This window comes from Panthera onca, chromosome F1 (genome assembly GCF_046562875.1).
Source record: "Panthera onca isolate mPanOnc1 chromosome F1, mPanOnc1 haplotype 2, whole genome shotgun sequence".
Lineage (NCBI taxonomy): Eukaryota > Metazoa > Chordata > Mammalia > Carnivora > Felidae > Panthera > Panthera onca.
The window spans coordinates 45,779,466-45,795,932 of NC_138355.1; the positions used below are offsets into that span (position 1 = coordinate 45,779,466).

Below are 16,467 nucleotides of genomic sequence, written 5' to 3' on the forward strand. Positions count from 1 at the left end.
AGCCTTCCCCAAAACTGATATTTTGAAACCTCCCTTTCAATGCACCATAGTAAAAGGGAGACTTTCCTTTCTTTTGCAAGGTGGGAGGAGGACTATTTTGAAGGCAGGCCCCTTCTTAGACAATTTTAAGAAAGTGCAAATATGGAATTTGAGGACCTAGATACCAGTTCCCCTAAAACTAGGCTTGTGCACATACTTCTTGAAGTCTTCTGCTACCTACAAGGGTAGATATACTCTGTTTTTTTTTGTTTTTAAAATTTTTTAATGTTTATTTATTTTTGAGAGAGACAGACAGACAGACAGACAGAGTGAGAGTAGGGGAGAGGCAGAGAGAGAGGGAGACACAGAATCTGAAGCAGGCTCCAGGCTCTGAGCTGTCAGCATGAGCCATCAGCACAGAGCCCGATGCAGGGATCGAACTACAAACCATGAGATGACCTGGGCTGAAGTTGGACACTTAACTGACTGAGCCACCCAGGCGCCCCAGATATACTCCATTTTGAAGACTGCTGTTCTCGAGTACAATGCCCTGAATGCAGTAGGCATTTACGACATGTACATTTATTTGTCTTGAAGAAGAAACAACAGAATCAAAAGTTCAGACACAAGAAACCCAGGGCAGGTTTGAGGGACAGAAGGCAGTTGGCTGTGGTTGAAGTCACAGGTATAAGCAGAGAGAATCCTAGGATGCAAGGCTGGAAGAGAAGGGTGGAGGGGGGGCAAAGTGCTAGGGCCCTGAATGCCACACTAGGGTGTTTGGGCGTCAGTCTTTTCATAGTCGCTGAGGAGTCTTAATTAAAGTAGAAGCAGCAGCTGTGGGATGACTGTAAGAACACTTTGTTAGGAATCAGGAGTCTTGGGTTCGTTTTGCCTTGGTCACTGTGGGACATCAGGGAAGTCCCTCTGAGGCTTCATGTCTTTGGCCAAGTGGCCTAGAAGCAGAGCCTGAGACAGGAATTCAGATGCCTATGACGTGCGTACGTGGGGGGAGGGCTCTCGGAGGAAGGGAATGTGGGAAGCATGCTGAAGAGGAAGTTGCCAAACCAGGCTGTGTCTCAGGCGACGACCTTGGCCTCATCCACAGATGCTCTGGGTGTAACTCCCACCACAGCAGAGCCCTCCCTGAGGAAGGGGCCGGGCTTTGGAGCCTGTATGAGCTGTTGGCCACCATAACCTGCAGGCATCTCAGGGAGAGGTGCTCCCGTCAGCCAGAGCTGGCCTCCAGAGGACACAGGCAGGAGCCTTCGTCATTGCTGCCATCATCACGGTGGCGGGGGTGGGTATGCGCAGTTATTTCCAGTATCCACCGTATAAAACAGGCATAACACGCTGACCTCACTGAGGTTGCGGTGGGAGCCAGGAAATAGAAATTCTAAGCCGGGAAGTGACAACAGTGGGGTCGCAGAAGTGTGGCTAAGTGGCTGCAGGGTGGTAGCGTGCCGGGAGGCCAGCCCAGACGGTTCACGAGAGCCGACTGCCGAGTCTTTAAGGATCTCGGCAAGCTGGTGGTAAAACACAGCCATTGGGACAAAATTAAATTATGTAAGCTTACAATTAAATGACGGTATTAAACGCAATGGTAAAAAATAATTCGAAACTCATTTTAGTGCTGTGATCTTGAGGTCATTTGCCTCCACTGTATTGGTCCCGTGGAAATATTATGTAATAGTGAACTACTACACATCTTTTCTCACCCCCGTGTTCAAAGACGGAGTTGGAAAACGCCACAAATCAGGGCTTCTCTTTTTTCTCAGCGAACCAATTATTAAACATTTACCAGGGAGCGCATTGTGGCTTCAGAGCAACTCGTTCTCCCCCCAGCCCACAAAAATATGCACACAATGGCCTGCTTAAGAGAAGGTTCTCTCTGCAGCCAGGAGAGGGGTGGGTGTTTCTTCTGGGAATTTTAAAGCTGGGTGTTAGTAAGGGAGGAAACACTATGGAGGGAGGTTGGGGTGGGGGGTGGCTCTTCTCCTCTACCAAGCACACACCTTCGCAGGTAGGATCTACCTGGTTGTGACACTTCGTCCCTCTGAAGCCAAAAGAGCTCATGGCCTGTGAAAATTTCTCAGGTGCTTGGAACAATGTTAAATTATGACTATCAATTCACTGAAAACGCGCTCGTGTGTCTGATAGGGTGTGGTACTGCTTATATGGGCCCCGGCTTCAAAGAGGGGGTGAATGAGAAGACTCTTTCCAAGCCAGGAAAACCCTAGCAGGAAGATAGCATTTTCCCCAGCTCCTAACCCTTAAAGAACCGAAGGAGTTAGTCCCTTTGGAGCCCTGAGGAGTAAGATTTAATGATTAAGGCTATTGTATTTATAAAGCCATTGTTATTTAACAGACAAATTCTTTGTTGTAGATGAGTTCTTAGAGAACCCTTAAAAGGACGCCTGCACAAACACTTATGAAGCTGTGACAAATCTTCTTGTGTTTAGAAGCACACACTATCCCCTCTGTCCAGGCAGATCCACTCTCCTGGGTCCACCCGTCCAGAGGAAGTAGGGAGGCAGGAGGCCACCCGTCTAGCACTGAGCTCAGGTGTAAAGCTTACAGACAGGAAATGCAGATGCTTATTTAAAACATCCTCCTGCTCACCTCCCAGGGGTTCTGTGCTAATAAATTGGCATTAATAAGATAAACTAATTGGGGGTGGCCTGGCTCACAGGCCAGGTTCTCAGCTGCTACCTCCTGGCTCCCGGCGCTGGCTGCCAGCGGGAATTGTGCTGGGGGGGAGGGGCGGGGTGGGGGATGGGGCAGAAACAGAGGAGCCTGGTGTCTGGGGCACAGGGCCCCTGGCTTGCTACAAAGAGTCAAGCAAAGCCTCCTCTGCCGTTCCCCAGCCTGCTGAGTCTGGTCCCGTGCAGAAGGAGGCACTCTTAACCACTTGGAGGTGTAGTTCCCTCGGGAGAGTAAAATCGTAGCCCGTAGGCAAAGTAACGTCTATTTCAAATGTAAGTGAGGAAACACATTCGTTTTCAGGCTGTAAGGACAACCAAACCTCTCTCTCTATTTTTTCCTTTGGTCGGTTTAATTGTTATATATTTGACAATGCCTAATCATAATCTATTTCATTCAGACCCTATTTATTCAAGGGGGCGTTCTTTATAGTTGCTAGATCGTCGCACGTCTGTCTTACACTATAAATATCTGTGTGATTCTTTGGCCAACAAGTAGCACAGCACCGCATTGAGGGAGGTCCTCTGAATGACACACGCTGAACAGTTTTTTATTTTAGTTCATTTAAATTTAAATGGTCACATGCGGCTGGTGGCTGCCCTCATTACACAGTACGATCTGTGTTCGTAACAGCTCTGCTTTGATTCGTACATTCATTCACCCATTCAAACAACTATTTACGGAGCTTCAGCCCTGAGCAGTGTGCTGTGCTAGGTTCTGTGGACACAGGATTCCCTGCTCTGAGGAAACTTCCAGTCTAGCAGGGGAGGTACGCTTATAAGGAAACACTGCGTGTTAAGTGCCGGGGAGGAGCACTTTTGGGGGTGCGCTCACTGCTGCCCGGATGAGAGGCTGGGTCCAGCAGAAGAACGGGGTTTTTCCCACAGGAGTGACGTTTAAGCTGGATCTTAAAATAGGAGTACACCACAAAAATGAGCGAGAGGGTTCAGGAAGAGAAGTTGTTTAATATCTTACCCGTTTGATCATGATGACGCAGATACCTTTGGGGTTAGCAGTGCCTGGGCACTCTGGAGACCCTCACACAAATAAGTTTGCAAGACAACTGCAAAAGGAAAAGCTTTTTTGACAGGGGTTTTCTGAATGCCAAGATTCCCAGCTGGGGAGGGATTGTGTTCATTCTCCCGTCTGGGGACAAGATCAGGAAGCAACCTGCCGCGAAGATTAGTTCCTAAAGGCCTCTGGAAAACCTGTGTGGCTCAGTTGGTTAAGCGCCCGACTTCTGCTCATGTCATGATCTCATGGTTTGTGAGTCTGAGCCTTGTATCGGGCTTTCTGCTGTCAGCACGGAGCCTGCTTGAGATCCTCCACCGCCCCCCTCTCTGCCCTTCCCCCCTCTGAAAAAAAAATAAACATTAAAAAAAAAACCCGAGGTTTCATACATTTAGAGAGAGAAAGAGTCTGAACCTGAGGCTGTCTTCTTGCCAGTTGGCTGGCAGGAAGTAGGAGAGAGAAATGTTGTCTGCTTTCCCTACTATTACTGGTAGACAGGTGCAGAAGAGAATAGCTTCAAAAAATCCTTACCTCTCTAATACATCGATGCAGGTGAAATTTGCCCCAAGTGATCATTGCAGATAGTCTGTACAGGGGGAAATATGCCCTGTGTAAAAGCAGGAACCAGAGTGGCTTCACTCGGCCTTGCCCTCAGAGCAGGGACAGGGCTAAGATGTGCCTAAAGGCAGGCTGGTTACCTGCTGTTCCAGGGCCTCTCCTCCTCCCCACCTGCCTCCTCGTTCACTGCCCAGTCTACTGGGAATGGAGTTTCCCCTGCCTGGGGTCGGAGACTAATTCCATGTACTTGGGAAGGGCTCTGCATCTGGGAGCCGACAGCTTGAATGTGTGTATGTCTTCTCAAGTGATCTCAGAGGCTCAGTTCTGCCCTCAGCACTATTGGGCAGGAAGCTAATCCAAGGGAGATATTATTTTTATTTATTTAATTTAATTTTTTTTAAAGAGAGAGAAAACAAGAGTGGGGGAGAGGGCAGAGGGAGACAGAGAGAAAGAGAGAGAGAGAGAGAGAGAGAGAGAGAGAGAGAAAGAGAATCCCAAGCAAGCTCTATGCTCAGCCCAGAGCCTAACGGAGGGCCAGATCTCATGACAGTGAGATCATGACCTGAGCCCAAATCAAGAGTCGGATGCTTAACCCACTGAGCCACCCAGTGCCCCTATTTTTTATTTTTTAATTCCAAAGTAGGAAGTGGGAAAGCAGGTGGAAAGATGCTCTCAAGCCTGGAACTGGGTGGGGGCAGAAAAGGCTAGGTACTTAAGAATGTGCTGGATGTGGGGGCAATAAAGGGATTGTGGAAACATGAGGTCTCTGTACCTGCCACTGAGGAGGACCACCAGCGCTGTGGAATGGCCAAAAGGGAGAAGGATCAAAGCTAGTCTCCTGGTTCCTTCCCTCCTTCCCTTAATTCTGTGTATAAATTGAAATGTGATCTTCTCTCCTGGCCTACAGTGAGCAGGGAGGAGGTGCTGGGTGGGAGACAAGGGAAGAGTCTTGTCTATCAGGGATCCTAGCTTCTTGGAGGACCTATAAGAAACTGGGGCTTCTGGTAGCTTCTCCCTTCAGCTTTCTCTGCACCTGCTTTCTTGCCATCTTGTGTCGTGAGGGTCAGAGATTCCTGGGACTTTCTAAAATGTGTTCCTTCTATTTTCCCTCTGAGCATGCTACTCAGCTTGCTTTTCTATGTCCTCATTCAACCACATTGCTATCGCTGAGTGTGGCCATCACTCTGTTCTCGTTCTTCCTCATGGTGCCAGAATTTCTTCCCTTCGGCACTTGTCCACGGTGGATCAGTGTGAGAGAAGAATGAACTGGGAAGAGGCCACACACTGGAGTCTCTGAGATCTTTGAGCAAATCCCAATACACCCCTTACCGTCTTCAAAGTTAGGGAGAAACCCTCAAGACCACCCTCATTTCTGACAGTGATCGCAGGCTTGGGCTTCTTCAAGACCATGCTCAGGTTCAATAATTATCTAGTGGGACATACAGAACTCACTGGAAGCTAGAGTACCCACAGTTATGCTTTATTGCAGCAAAAGGATACAGATTAAAGTCAGCCCAGAGGAGAGGTGCATGGGACAGCATTCAGGAGGGCTCCACTGCGGAGTTTCCAGTTGTCTGCCCCCCGAGATGTGTAGACAGCAGTACATTCCAGGAAAGATGTCTGGCGATATGCACAGTGTTGCCAACCAAGGAAGCTCACCCAAGCCTTAGTGTCCAGAGTCTTTACCAAGACTAACCAAGCTACACCCATGTAGCTACACTTAGTTTCTAGCCTCTCTGGAGGCTGAGTTGATACATGCCCAAAGCCCCCACCACAAATCACATTGTTAGCATAGACTCTTGAGTGTGGCCTCAGGCCCCCAGGTAAAGACACTTTTATTAGCATATCCCAAGGGTTCAGAGATGACATCCCAGAAACCAAACGGCTAGGCTAGACTTCCCTTTGGGCAAGGTTAAGCTTTTGCCACATCTCATCTGTGTGATGTTGAAATTTTACTAACCTCACTGGGCCTCTATTTCTTTATCAGCAAACTGGAGACAATGACCACCAATCTTATTGGGCTATTGTGAGGACTAAGTGATATGACAGATGTAAAAGGAGAGCTGGTATATGAAAGGGTTCAACAAAAATTAGGTCCCTCCTGGTTTCCTCCAGGTTCTCATCTCCTAAATCGGCCCAGGGCATCATTCCCTCTTTCCTCTTCTTCCACCCCTTATACCAATTTGCTTTTATTTTTACCCCCAGAAAAGGGTACTACCCTACGTGTTGTTACTAAGCTGTTCTTTTAAAAGGGTGTGTGTGTGTGTGTGTGTGTGTGTGTGTGTGTTACTTTTTAAAAATGGCTCCATACTTCTCCATTGCACAAGCATACTGGATCATTGCCGTCTGCGTGGGCTGCACAACATCCCGATGCACATGCATCTTTGTGACTTGTGTCAGTGTTTCTGCAGGCTGCATTCTTGCACCTCTACCCAAAAGGCATGAAGCAGCATGTGCAGGAGGGTGGCTTGGAGGGCATAACAGACACTGCTGCGGCCCAGTCCTGTCCCTTGTCTTTCATCATCCCTGCCCGTGCCCAGTGTCCCACTGCATCTGAGATTCAGTGCATGGGGGCTTTCTCTTGGCCTGAGTCCAGGGTTAGGCAAGGCTTGTGCCATTGCTTGGGAGCAATGAGACGCTGGGGAATGTGAAAGTCATTGGTGACCTACCATTCACCATGAGAGAGGACACAGCGAGTGGGGTTTCAAGGCCAGGGTCAACAGAGTCCATGCCCGCTAGAGTTTCAGCCAGAACTCAAAAATACAAACCCAGGGAAGAAGAGGAAGCAGGAAGGCCAGATGAATGTCTGGAAAGAAAAAAGCAACCACTGTCTGCCCTTGGCACTGAGTAGCTTTGTTCCTGACACACTAGTAGAACAGCCTGCACCAGATCCAGGCCTGTCTCTGTCCCCAGAGTCCATCACCGGCAGGTGGTGTCCCTCCCCTGGTCAGGACAGGCCAGTGGCTGGGGACACGGAGGCCAAGGAAACACCTGCTTCTATCCTGTCTGGGCATCTGGCAGCCTTGGATGCCCATCAGGCCTGGACTTAATTTCTTTACACTAAGACCATGAGATATGAGCTCCAGTTCCGTCTCAACCACCGAATCACTGCATGATTTCTATCTGCGTGATCTTGCACGGACTTAGTTTTCTCAGCTGCTAAAAAAATGAAGCAAAGGAAGAGAAAGTTGGGCAGTAACTAACATTTGTGCAGAGCATTTAGTTTACAAAGTGCCTTATCTCCTTGGCGCTCACTTTATCCCCACTTTCCATAGGAGGAAATATGTCTTAGAGGGGTTCGGTGATCTGACCATGTTCACCCTGCTGGTCGGCCAGGACTTTCTTGGAAAATCCTATGTTTCTTCAACTGACCATACTGGAAGATTCTAACTTTGTAAGTCTAAGATTTTTAGGGCCTGCCCTAAAATAGCAAAACAGTTTTGGGGCGCCTGGGTGGCTCAGTCGGTTAAGCGGCCGACTTCAGCTCAGGTCACGATCCCACAGTCCGTGAGTTCGAGCCCCGCGTCGGGCTCTGGGCTGATGGCTCAGAGCCTGGAGCCTGCTTCCGATTCTGTGTCTCCCTCTCCCTCTGCCCCTCCCCCGTTCATGCTCTGTCTCAAAAATAAATAAAACGTTAAAAAAAAAAAGAAAAAAAAATAGCAAAACAGTTTTAAGTAGGAGCTTTCAGACACATCTGGGCTTTGAACCATTACTTGGGCAGGTTACTTGGAGCTTTGGTTTTCTCCTCTCGAATCATAATAAGGAAATATTTATTAAGTGTTTATTATATGACAAACACTGTGCTACATGAACTATTTTGCTTATCCTCACAACACCTCTATGAGGTAATATAATTATCCCTGTTTTACAGATGAAGAAACTGAGGCTTGAAGATATCAATAGCTGTATAGTGGGAATAGAGAAACCAAGAGAGACTGGAACTTGTCAGAAGGCTCTAGAGAGAATCTTCAAGTAGATAAAATTGATAGACTCTCTGAAAGTTCTGAACATATGGATATAGACAATTGATGGAGAATTTAGTGTTGAATTGTAATTGCTGTATGTAAGACAAGTAAACAAAACACGATAATTCTTAAGTCCAGAAAACATAAAAAGTTTGCAGGAAATGAAAAGGTCAGTTGTGAATAGGATTTGAGTAGTCATAATGAATACCTTTTTAAATGATTTTTTAAAAATGTTTATTTATTTTGAGAGAGAGAAAGAGAAAGCGTGAGCAGGGGAGGGGCAGAGAGAGAGGGAGAGAGAGAATCCCAAACAGGCTCTGCACTGTTGCAGAGCCTGACGTGGGGCTCGAACTCACAAACCCTGAATCATGACTTGAGCTGAAAATCAAGAGTCAGATGCTTACCTGACTGAGCCACAAGTTCTTGGTTTGAGTTGGTTCTCAAACCAAGGAATAGTGATCCACTTTAACAACCCTAAAGTGTAGGCATCCCTGGAAGCAGATACTTTCACCATCACAGGCCATGCTGAGACAAAGCAGCTGACAGAAATGCTCCCCAGTATCTCAAATGAGGCTTTAAATATCTTTGGGCTGAAGCTCTGCCCAAACAATCTGTGGATGGAAAGGCACCACTTGCTACTGGAGAGGATAATGATGATGAAGGTCCAGATCTCGTGGAGAATTTGGATGAAGCTTCCAAGAATGAAGCACACTGAATGGAGTCAACTTCTGAAGAAGATAAAACTTGAAGAAGTTACTGGGAGCTGCTATTGTATACGATGACTGCTTTTTACAAATTTTGTTCATGGATCTGATAAAATCTGGATCTCGAATATTTTTTAAGCCCAAGACCCTTGGACACTGCAGCTCTTTTCAGTTTTTGCTTATATACAATTCATTCTTCGCAGCTAATTAAGCTGAAGAAGCCTGGGAATAAAGTTTGAAACAACATTAATAAAGTTCTTTGCCTAGTTAAAAAAGAAAGAAAGAAAGAAATCTCATAGAATAATTTGACTCTGATTCAGCTACATGCTTGTATAGCTTTAATTATATATATATATTTTTCATAAAAAAATTTTTTTTACGTTTATTTATTTGTGAGACAGTGAGAGAGAGACAGAGCATGCGCGGGGGAGGGGCAGAGAAAGGGGGAGACACGGAAGCCGAAACAGGCTCGAGGCTCCGAGCTGTCAGCACAGAGCCCGACGTGGGGCTCGAACTCACGGACCGCGAGATCATGACCTGAGCTGAAGTCGGGCGCTCAACCGACTGAGCCACCCAGGCGCCCAACTTTAATTATATTTTTTAAAGAAATAAAAGGAAAATCAGCAAATTGCCCAAGTTGACCCAGATCTGATGTGGCGGAGGTGGGGTCTGAACCCTAGCCAGCTACCTCTAGGGCTGATCCCACAGCCACTATGCAATACGGCCTATAAAATATCTACCTGCTAGCACTGTAAAAAGCAAGTGACTGATATATACAAGAAATTGAGTGCTTAGAAAAGGAAAATTATCTTCTTTCTCCCACTGAGCCAGCCATGTGGACACTTCCGGTAGGGAAGGTAAGGGGGGATCCTGTCCTAGGTGCAGGCCTGAGGGGCCCTGGTGCTTTGAAGCACCTTCCTCCAAGTTTCCTAAGTGTCCCTCCAGTGCCTGGGACCGACTGGGGTCAGTAGTGTCATCTGGATGGGGCGCCTCAGTTTCCAGATTCTCCCCTTCGGAGAATTTTCCAACCCTGTACATTCTCTCCCTCGCCACACAGGGGTTGACCAGAAGCCCCAGGTTGGCCAGCCCCCCAGAAGCTCTAGGTCTGGCTGCCCCAGGGTCATCCCAGGGCCTTGTGGTCAGGCCCAGCTCCAGGAGGTAGACTACTTCATTCACAGGATTACATGAGGCCAGTCTGCCAGAAGAGTCCTGAGAAACAATTTTGAGTGAAATCAAATTGTGTGTATACACAGGGGCCCTGCAGAAACGTTTGCCCAGGGTCCCTGATGCCCGTGGGCAGCTACGCTTTGAGGCCCCGCCCTTTGGACCTTCCTCCGTTTCCCATTGTCTTTACCCAATAGCTCTGGTTGCAGATCTCAAAGCAGCCAACTGAAGAGTTCAACATTTTGTCGGTTGCCTGGAGGATTCCATCTACCATTAGTGGTCACTCATCCTTTCTGCAAGCATTTATGGAGCACCTAGTCTGTGCTAGGGCTGGGAAAGCATGGGGAACAGGATGACTTCCTGCTCTCCCACCTCCCACAAGCTGGAGAGGAGACAGGCAGGTAGGTGGGGACAGTGCAGTGAAGGTAGTGACAGGGCAGGAGCCGTGGGAGCAGAAAAGGCAGCTGCATGTGGCCTCGAATGAGACCTCAGAGGGTGTCTGTGGAGGGAACTGTGGTTCAGGTTGGGGGACGGGACTGGAAGCTACCAAAACTAAGGTTCTATGATTCCTCAGTTCAGATCTGTCCACTGTTTCAGGTAATAGCTGTGCTCACGTCTCCGCCTGTGTCCGACACGTTCTCCCTGTCGGCCCCAGAAGGGACCCGAAGGGATCATCCAATCAACTTTTCATTGTTCGGTGGAGGACAGTGAGGAAGTGCCCTGCGCTTGTGAGAGAATTAGTCATGGCACCTGGACGAACACTGAGATCTTGGGCCTTGCAGTCATCGGACTTCTTCCACCCTATCTCAAGACTGGGACAGGGCCTGAGCCCCCAGAGGGCAGGACACAATCTCCTATTTTTAAACGACCACGCAACCCCCGGAAGGAGTCACAACTTTCTCACGTCCTCATTTCGGGATTCAACAATCCTTCTATCAACTAACGTCCCTGGAGAGGCTACCACAAGCAAGTCTCCCTGGGAACACAGGCTCTCAGGCCCATTTCCGCTTCCAAGAAGTCACAGCCCGATGGTGGAGGGGGCATATACAGGACAAAACGTGATACCGTGGGGGCTTCAATTATGATCATTTTCAATGCCAGTGGGCATTTTTTTTTTTTTTTTTTTTTTTTTTTTCACCGGCAAGGGCCCTGCGAATCGCTCCGCGACGCTCCAGGCGGGGCCCCGAGCATCTTGCCTCCTCCTCCGTCCAGGTCCCCGCTCGGCGCGCGAAGGGAGGGGCGCGAGGGCGCGCACGCAGGGTGTCGGGGGCGCGCCGGCCGTCCGGGGACGCGCACGGGCTGGTCTCTGCCCTAATGCGGCGGCTGGCGGTGAGAGGCGCTGCAGGGGACGCGGGGGAAGTGGCGGCGCCGGCGGCGGACAGCACCGACTGCGCCCGGGGCCGGCACCCGAGCCCTCGGAGGTAGGCGAGCGCGGATACCGGAGAGATGGGGGTGGGGTAGAACGGGGGTCATGGAAACCCAGCTAGCGACACCCCCTCGTTCCCGCCCTCCTCTGTCCGTCTCCATCCCCCGACCTGTCCCCATCCCCCTCTGCTCACATCCCCGTCCTTTCTCGTCTCCACACCGTCACCTGCCCTGAATCCATCCTGTTCTGTGGATATCTGCACCCACCCCCGTTCAGCTCCCACCCCCCTGCCCACCCCAACAGCCTTTCTGTCTCATTGGCCGCATCCCCTCCCCCTTTCTGCATCCTCGACCTCTTTCCCCTTCCCTTCCGTCCCTGCCTCATCCACAGCCCTGACCTTATACCTGTTTACCTCCACACCCCACTTGGTATGACCCCATCCCGTCCATCTTTCCTACCCCTCGCATCAGCCCCTCTCCTTGGCCTCCCCTGGCTTCGTCCCCACCTCCTACCCGCATCACTCCGGGTTCCTGTCTCTCCATCTGCTCCCTCAGTTTCTATCTTCCCCAGGTCCCCCTGCACACCCTGTCCCAGCCTTTTCCCAGCTGCCTCTTGGTTTCCTCCTGCACCATACATAGTCCCTCTCAAGAACCCCAGCTTTCCCCCTTGGCTGTTAGCCGGTCTGCCACCCATCACCTTTCTTTCTTGCCTTTCCTGGTGCTGTATGTAGCCCCACAGCTTGTACTGAGTCCCCATCACCTGCCTTGGGGCCCTCCTTCCTGCTTGGGGAGGCCTAGGGCTCTGAAGGCCCGATGTAGTCTCTGTTGCGGAATCCTCTTATAACCCCTTTCTGCATGTTTGACTCAATTCATGGCTTGGGGGTGAAGGATGCTGAGGGTTCGTAGGCCTCTTGTGTTCCTCCTCAGCCACCCTCTTCCCCTGGCTGTTCAGGTTTGTTTCCTAGATGGACTGGGGGGTGGGGGGGTGGGGGGAGTGCTAAGCATAGGGAATCTAGGTTGGGCAAGAGGCAGGGTCCAAGGGAATGGCTGAGGGCCTCTTCCTGGTCTTGTTCTGAGCCCTGGGATGGAAAGGCCTGGATGAGGAGCCTCACTGGAGCATTGCAGAATTTTGGATTTTAGAAAGAATTCTTCCTCAGCCTCCAAGTCAGCACTTTGGCATCAGGAGCTGTCATGAGTGTGGCCCATGGGCTGGGCTGAGAGAGGGCGGAGTGCTGAATCACCTAGACTCTGGTCCCCATGGCAGCCCCTCTCCTGCCCTGAGCCAGGTTCTGCTCCTGATTCCTTCCTTGGCATTTGGCACTGTGCTGTGTGTGTGTGTGTGTGTGTGTGTGTGTGTGTGTTGGACAGAGATGCCTCCTCCCTCAGTCTAGAGGAATGGATGACAAGTGCCCCTTTCCAGCCCGTCTGTCTCCCTGGGATGAGGCCCTGGAATGTCTTATCTACCCTTGGAACTGTGGTGAGCCCTGCTGGGGCCCAAGCAAATCTCCAGCAAGGGCAGACAGGCTTTTGAGACAGGTTGGGCAGGAGTTGAATTGTTTGTTTGGGGCTAGAGACGGGCAGGTTCAGAAGCCACTGAACTTGAGACATAAGGAGAAGCCCAGGGATAATGTATGGAGAGTGGAAGCCCCTGGGCATAGGGGCCATACCAGCTGTGGGAGTCAGGGGCAGGGAGAAGAAGGAAGGCAGAGACCTATCCTCTCCTCTGGTTTGGGGATGATTCGATCTGGTGGGATTGCACTGCAGGAGGAATTGAAAGAAATTGGGGGGGGGGGAGTGTCATTCTAACCTTTTGTTTTGACTGAGTTGACACTTCTTTGTGTGTGTGTTGGGAAACTGATTGCTTTTCTTTTCTTTCTTTCTTTCTTTCTTTCTTTCTTTCTTTCTTTCTTTCTTGAGTTGGCACTCCTGAGGGATTAATATCTCCCTCTTTGGATTCAGCTGGAAATATGTGTGTGTGCGTGTGTGTGTGTGTGTGTGTGTAGATACAGAGAAAGAATGAGAATAACACAAATAAGGAAAGACACTCGTTCACATTTAACCCTACAAATTGTGGTTGCCCCCCTGAAACAGGGAATGACAGCCCAGTTCCTGTCTTGGTTCCTGTCTTGGGGACATCAGCTAAATCCCCAAGGCTTAAACTGGAGGCTGAGAGCGCATTGCTGTTGGGTTCTGTCCCGTCGCCATAAGGATCCCTCACTTTAGAAAACCAAGTGTTTGGACTTCAGCTCATGAGCAACAACTCTGTATGGGACTGAGGCACTGCCTGGCAAGGGAGGGGGTGCATACAGCTAGGGGATGGCTGTCCTCCACTTCGTCACCTTTCTGTGCCCCCTCCCATCATAGGGGGCGGGGCAGGAAGCTTCCCTAGGCATTTCCAGGTCGGGGGAGGAGGCATCACCTGGAGCTGTTGTGGAGAGCTGATTGGATTCAGGTTCTGACGTTGAAATGCTTGATTGGGGCTCAGGTTCAGTGGGGGTGTGGGGGGTGGGGATGGGGATTCTGATAACAATGTACATACTTTCTAGTTTTGTGCAACGAATCTCACCCCTCATCCTTGTCTGGCATCGCAGAGGCTGCACAGAGATAAACTGAGGCACGTAGAAAGAGGAGCTGGCTCCCGGAGAGCTAGAGCAAGACGTAGCTAGCTCCCTGTGGGCTGAAGCAGATTGGCTTCCTGGGCTGCTGCTTTCAGGGGCACATTGAGCCAGTGGCTGATATCTGGGGTAGGGGAGTTCTGGCTTGGATATCTGAGGGGGAGGTGCAGAAGAGGGTCCTGTGTCTGCAGTGACTGAGGGACAGAATTCCAAGCCCCCATTACGCTGTTGTTGTTGTGACTTGTTCCCTTCCCTTCGCACCACTTTGCTCCAAGACCATCCAAGAACTGGGATGTGAGGATCATCACTTAATCTTTAGGGGGAAAAATCCTTAGGAAACCAGAAGGGGAGAAGGCAGAGAAGTTCAGTGCTCAGTTGGTTTGGCCTGGAGGCTGTGAGGAGAGGGAAGTGAGAGGAATGTAAGGTCGACTACGTACTTATTTATTTAGCAAATACTAATGAACCCTTGCAGTGTGCTGCTGTGCTCTGTGCGGGATTGTAGAGATGAAGAGTGAGACAGGGTCTGATGTCCCAGAGCTCTCAGTGTCATGGAAAGAGAGACAAGCAAGCAGACAAATACCATAGATAAGCTTGAGCGAGAACATCTGGACAAGGATGTTGGACAGCGGATCTTTCACTCCAGTGGCATCAGCTTCCTCTCCTCCAGAACCATGAGGAGGGCTGAATGATATTACCCGGAATGGTAGGTCAGGGCTGGCCCTGAAGTCGACTGTGAGGAGAAAAGGGTGGAGGAGGAGGTGAGATGAAAGATGTTAACAGATCCCTGGCTTTAGGGGGAAGAGAGATGTTCCTTGTGCAGCCGAACCTCACTGGGTTCTGCTTTAGCCTGATGAGGGGCACCCAGAAGGCACTCTGGGACAAGATCAAGGCTACTCAGCTCTCCCATGTCCATCTCCTAAGCCCTTGTGTTTTAGGGGCAAAGGGTGGTCTGGGTATGCTTAGAATGTTTAGAGGGAGTCAGAGGAAAAGAGGCCCAGTGTCTGCTCTCTGGGAGCTCCTCTCTGATGGGGAAATAGCAAGTACGTGTAAAAATGCATGGTCGGAAATAAGAGAAGTAGAAACACTGCAAGCTGTCATATGTGGGGAAGGGTTTTGGAGTTCTGGGGAGGTCAGAGTCAGTTAGGAGTCACCAGAGAAGTCCGGGTGGGGGAGGGGAGGTTTTTGAAGTGATACCCTTGAGCACAGGTCACCATGGACATCATAGTTGAACTGGGAAGGAATGTAAGGATAGAGACCCTCAGCCTTATCTGTCTGAGGAGCATCCTTCTTTCCCACACACCTAATTTAGTTCATTTCATTAGTGTGTCCTGAGTCTTTGAATATATCCCAGGAACTGTGCTAGGTGTTGGGTGTATAGGTTGAGTTGGGGAGACAGAAATGAAAACAAATAAAAATTCAGTACAAGAAATGCTGTAACAGAGGTTGGATGAGTTCCTAGCATTGTAGGAGCATGGCTGAGGGGTCACGGTGGGCAGTAAGACCTGAGTGATTGTACCTTTACTTCGGCCAGAGCATCTTGATGTCAAACTTTTGAGCATTTACTCAAAATACCCAGCTAGAGCCTGCACCTAGCTGCAAGGACAGATGTTGGATGCATATAGCCTGGTCCTTGGGACTGCAGTGGTGGGGGTGGGGTCGGGTGGCCTTTGGGAGCTAATGGCTATGCTGCGCACTTGACTAGGCACTTCTAAAGCTTTGCTGACCTGGGGCTCCAGTCAGATTGTGCCAGCCAACTCAAGAACTCTTGAGCCACCCTCCTTTCCTTAGGTCTTGAGGCAAGCCAAGAAAAATACAAGTGTCATAATATAATAGCCATCGTTAGAGATTGCTTGCTATGTGCTAGGCACTCTATTGTGTGCATTATAGCATCATTTTTGTTTAATCTTCATAAGGGTTTACCTACTAAAAGAAGTATCATTAGGATCCTGGTTTTACAGATAAGAAAGCAGGCTCGGAAACGTTGTTATTTAAGATTGTAGAGCAGGGAAATTGCAGAGCTAGAATTTAAACCTATATTTGTTTGACATCAAAGCCCATGCACCTCTCCTATGTATTATGCTAAGCTCCCCCTACCCCTGAGGAAAAATAAAAAACTGGGATGTTTTATTCCACTTGCCCCAGGCTCTCTAGGAAAATCTGTTAGAAAGGCTCAGTTAGCATGCACATTTTGGTACCTACTGTGTCCTTCTGAAGGATACAGAAACAGAAAGGTTTCTGCTTTCAAATAGGGAAAGCAGATGACATAAATGGAAACAGATGATGGGAATAAGGCAAGACAGTATATATTGAAGTCTTCAGACTCTGGATGGTAAAACTTCAGAGGAAGGAGTGATCCCTCAGTCTGGCTATTGGAGTCAGGGAGGTGATCAGCATAATAGAAACTAT

General features: G+C 49.4%; 1 protein-coding gene and 1 pseudogene across 17 annotated transcripts in view; both read left to right on the forward strand.

Moving 5' to 3' along the window:
* The window catches only part of LOC145713340 (transcription factor BTF3 pseudogene), a 51,423-nt pseudogene extending 42,362 nt beyond the window's left edge, over positions 1 to 9,061 (forward strand).
* A 2,272-nt stretch (positions 9,062 to 11,333) lies between these two features.
* The window catches only part of NFASC (neurofascin), a 181,627-nt gene continuing 176,493 nt past the window's right edge, over positions 11,334 to 16,467 (forward strand). For 6 of the 17 annotated variants that reach the window (XM_060644240.3, XM_060644239.3, XM_060644244.3 and 3 more), the window contains exon 1: positions 11,336 to 11,502. In XM_060644240.3, coding sequence (XP_060500223.2) covers positions 11,396 to 11,502 — 107 coding nt within the window. In that variant the 5' untranslated portion in view covers positions 11,336 to 11,395. Of the gene's footprint in view, positions 11,503 to 16,467 lie in introns of all 17 variants that reach the window. The other 11 variants (XM_060644242.3, XM_060644235.3, XM_060644236.3 and 8 more) reach the window with 4 other exon arrangements.